This window comes from Echinops telfairi, unplaced genomic scaffold, assembly GCF_000313985.2.
Source record: "Echinops telfairi isolate 266 unplaced genomic scaffold, ASM31398v2 ScPeMD7_10;HRSCAF=50, whole genome shotgun sequence".
In the NCBI taxonomy this organism is placed as follows: Eukaryota; Metazoa; Chordata; class Mammalia; order Afrosoricida; family Tenrecidae; genus Echinops; species Echinops telfairi.
The window spans coordinates 12402461-12404326 of record NW_022103907.1 but is presented as its reverse complement, the minus strand read 5'-3'; the positions used below and the strand labels follow the sequence as shown (position 1 = coordinate 12404326).

Sequence of the window (1866 nt, the reverse complement as noted above, 5' to 3'; positions counted from 1 at the left end):
CCATGAACTTACTGAAGCCCCTTGTATCCTCAAGTGCATGACTTGTAAACTTATTGGCGTTGGGACAGCTATTTCTTCTTATCCTCTACAGACGCTTGTCAACACTTGTTGATGAAAGTACTTTTCCCCGACCCCCTAAGGAGCTTTTAGCACCAAAAGTTTGATATAATAAGATAGCAGACTTGCTTCTCTGCATTGATTTTTTAAAAATAATCAATTGATGAAGCGATATCTCTGCTTGGAAAATGAGAGAAAAAATTTCAGAATACAAATATTTTTATACCCAACCTCTTTTGAAGTATTTTAGAACTTTGTTCTATTGCTGATCCAGTTTTCAGAACCTTTGGGCTGACAGATAGCATTGTGTACCCTCCAGAGCTGTGTATTTGGATTGATTCTATGAACAAGTTACCTTTGACAGTATTTTCTGCAAAAGGAGCTCTGCTGGTAGTTGTAGATCTGATCCTGATGCCTTATTTTTAACAATTCACTAAATGTTGAATGCCTTTGATAATGCCAGATAATGTTTAGAACAGTAGGAATATAACAATGAACAGTGAGTTACCTTCTAGTTGATATGAATAGAAATTTTATCCTTACCTACATAGACCTTTTTCTTTATAATCGTACTTCTAATGCTTAATCAAAGGGTAAAATAATCTACTTATTCAAGGTGAACTGAAAGTTGATGAAACGTGAGCTAATATTAACTTTTTCTTTTTGAATTTTTGCAGATGGCTCCAATCCCTACACATTGAAGCTTTGTTTTTCTACATCATCCCATTTATAAGAAGATGTGAATGAGCATGTTAGAATTTATGTTTGCCTTTATTACAATTTTAAAGCTATGCTTCCTTTAAAAATTCTAAAGTGGTTTAATGTTGCCTTGCTTACTTTGACTTAAGATCCTGTTCTGTAATAAACAGATATTTTGCCTCAAGTAAACTTGTTGTAAACTTTAATACGGAACTGTTTTCATTTTAAAATAGAAATATCCTAATGTAGACTGTCTACAGCTTCATTGCAGATTATGCAGATATATGATTTTTAACCATATTACTATAATTTTTCTTCCACAGTGAAAATATATTTGCATTCTTAATGTTAATTCTTTGCAAGTATTTTTCCATTGTGTCTGAGATTAATGCAAGTGGAAGTATTGCATTTTAATACTATAGAGTTCCTATTATATGTTTAGATGTTCAAGTATGTTGCAGTTGTCCATATTAAAACATAACTTGTATTTATTAATATTTTAATCAAGTTTGAGAATAACATTGCACATATTGAATTTTGAGTACTACAGATGCATCTGATTTTATATTTCTGAAAGGCTAACAGACATGTGGGTCCATAGGCATAGTGTGCAGTCAAGCGTATTAAATTGGTGTCTTTTTAAGTCAGTATCCATTTGTATTGATATGCCTCTATGTGTTTCTAGTTCCAGTTTGAGGTTTTATAAAGTGACAGCAATGAGTTCATGCGTTCATCTTTGTTTGCTGCATGTGACTTAACCTTGAAACAACATCTAATACTTGACACTGAGATTTTAATAGAAGCTATGGTCAACAATTCTTCTAGATGATGATATGGGATTGATGGATGGTATTTAGGGGAGTCTCTGATGCCTCTAAATTTGTATGTAGAATTTTGGGTATTTGCATTTTTATTTTTTGCTCTTGGATCCATCAGTAATATATGTATTTTTCTATATGGTGCAGGGTGTAAGGATCTAATATTATTTTTATTCCAAACAGATAGCTCTTTGTCTCAATGCCATTGATTAAACATTCTTCCTTCCACTGGATCTGCTTTTCTTTCTTTCTCTTTTTTCCCTTCTCTTTGGAAGATTATATATATATATAT

The 1866-nt window shown here is 32.2% G+C and overlaps 1 protein-coding gene across 1 annotated transcript in view; it reads left to right on the top strand.

Moving 5' to 3' along the window:
- HNRNPLL (heterogeneous nuclear ribonucleoprotein L like) overlaps positions 1-1807 on the top strand; it is a 39392-nt gene extending 37585 nt beyond the window's left edge. Inside the window, exon 12 of the mRNA XM_004711117.2 lies at positions 735-1807. Coding sequence (XP_004711174.1) covers positions 735-790 — 56 coding nt within the window. The 3' untranslated portion in view covers positions 791-1807. The remainder of the gene's footprint in view (positions 1-734) is intronic.
- The last annotated feature ends 59 nt before the right edge of the window (positions 1808-1866 follow it).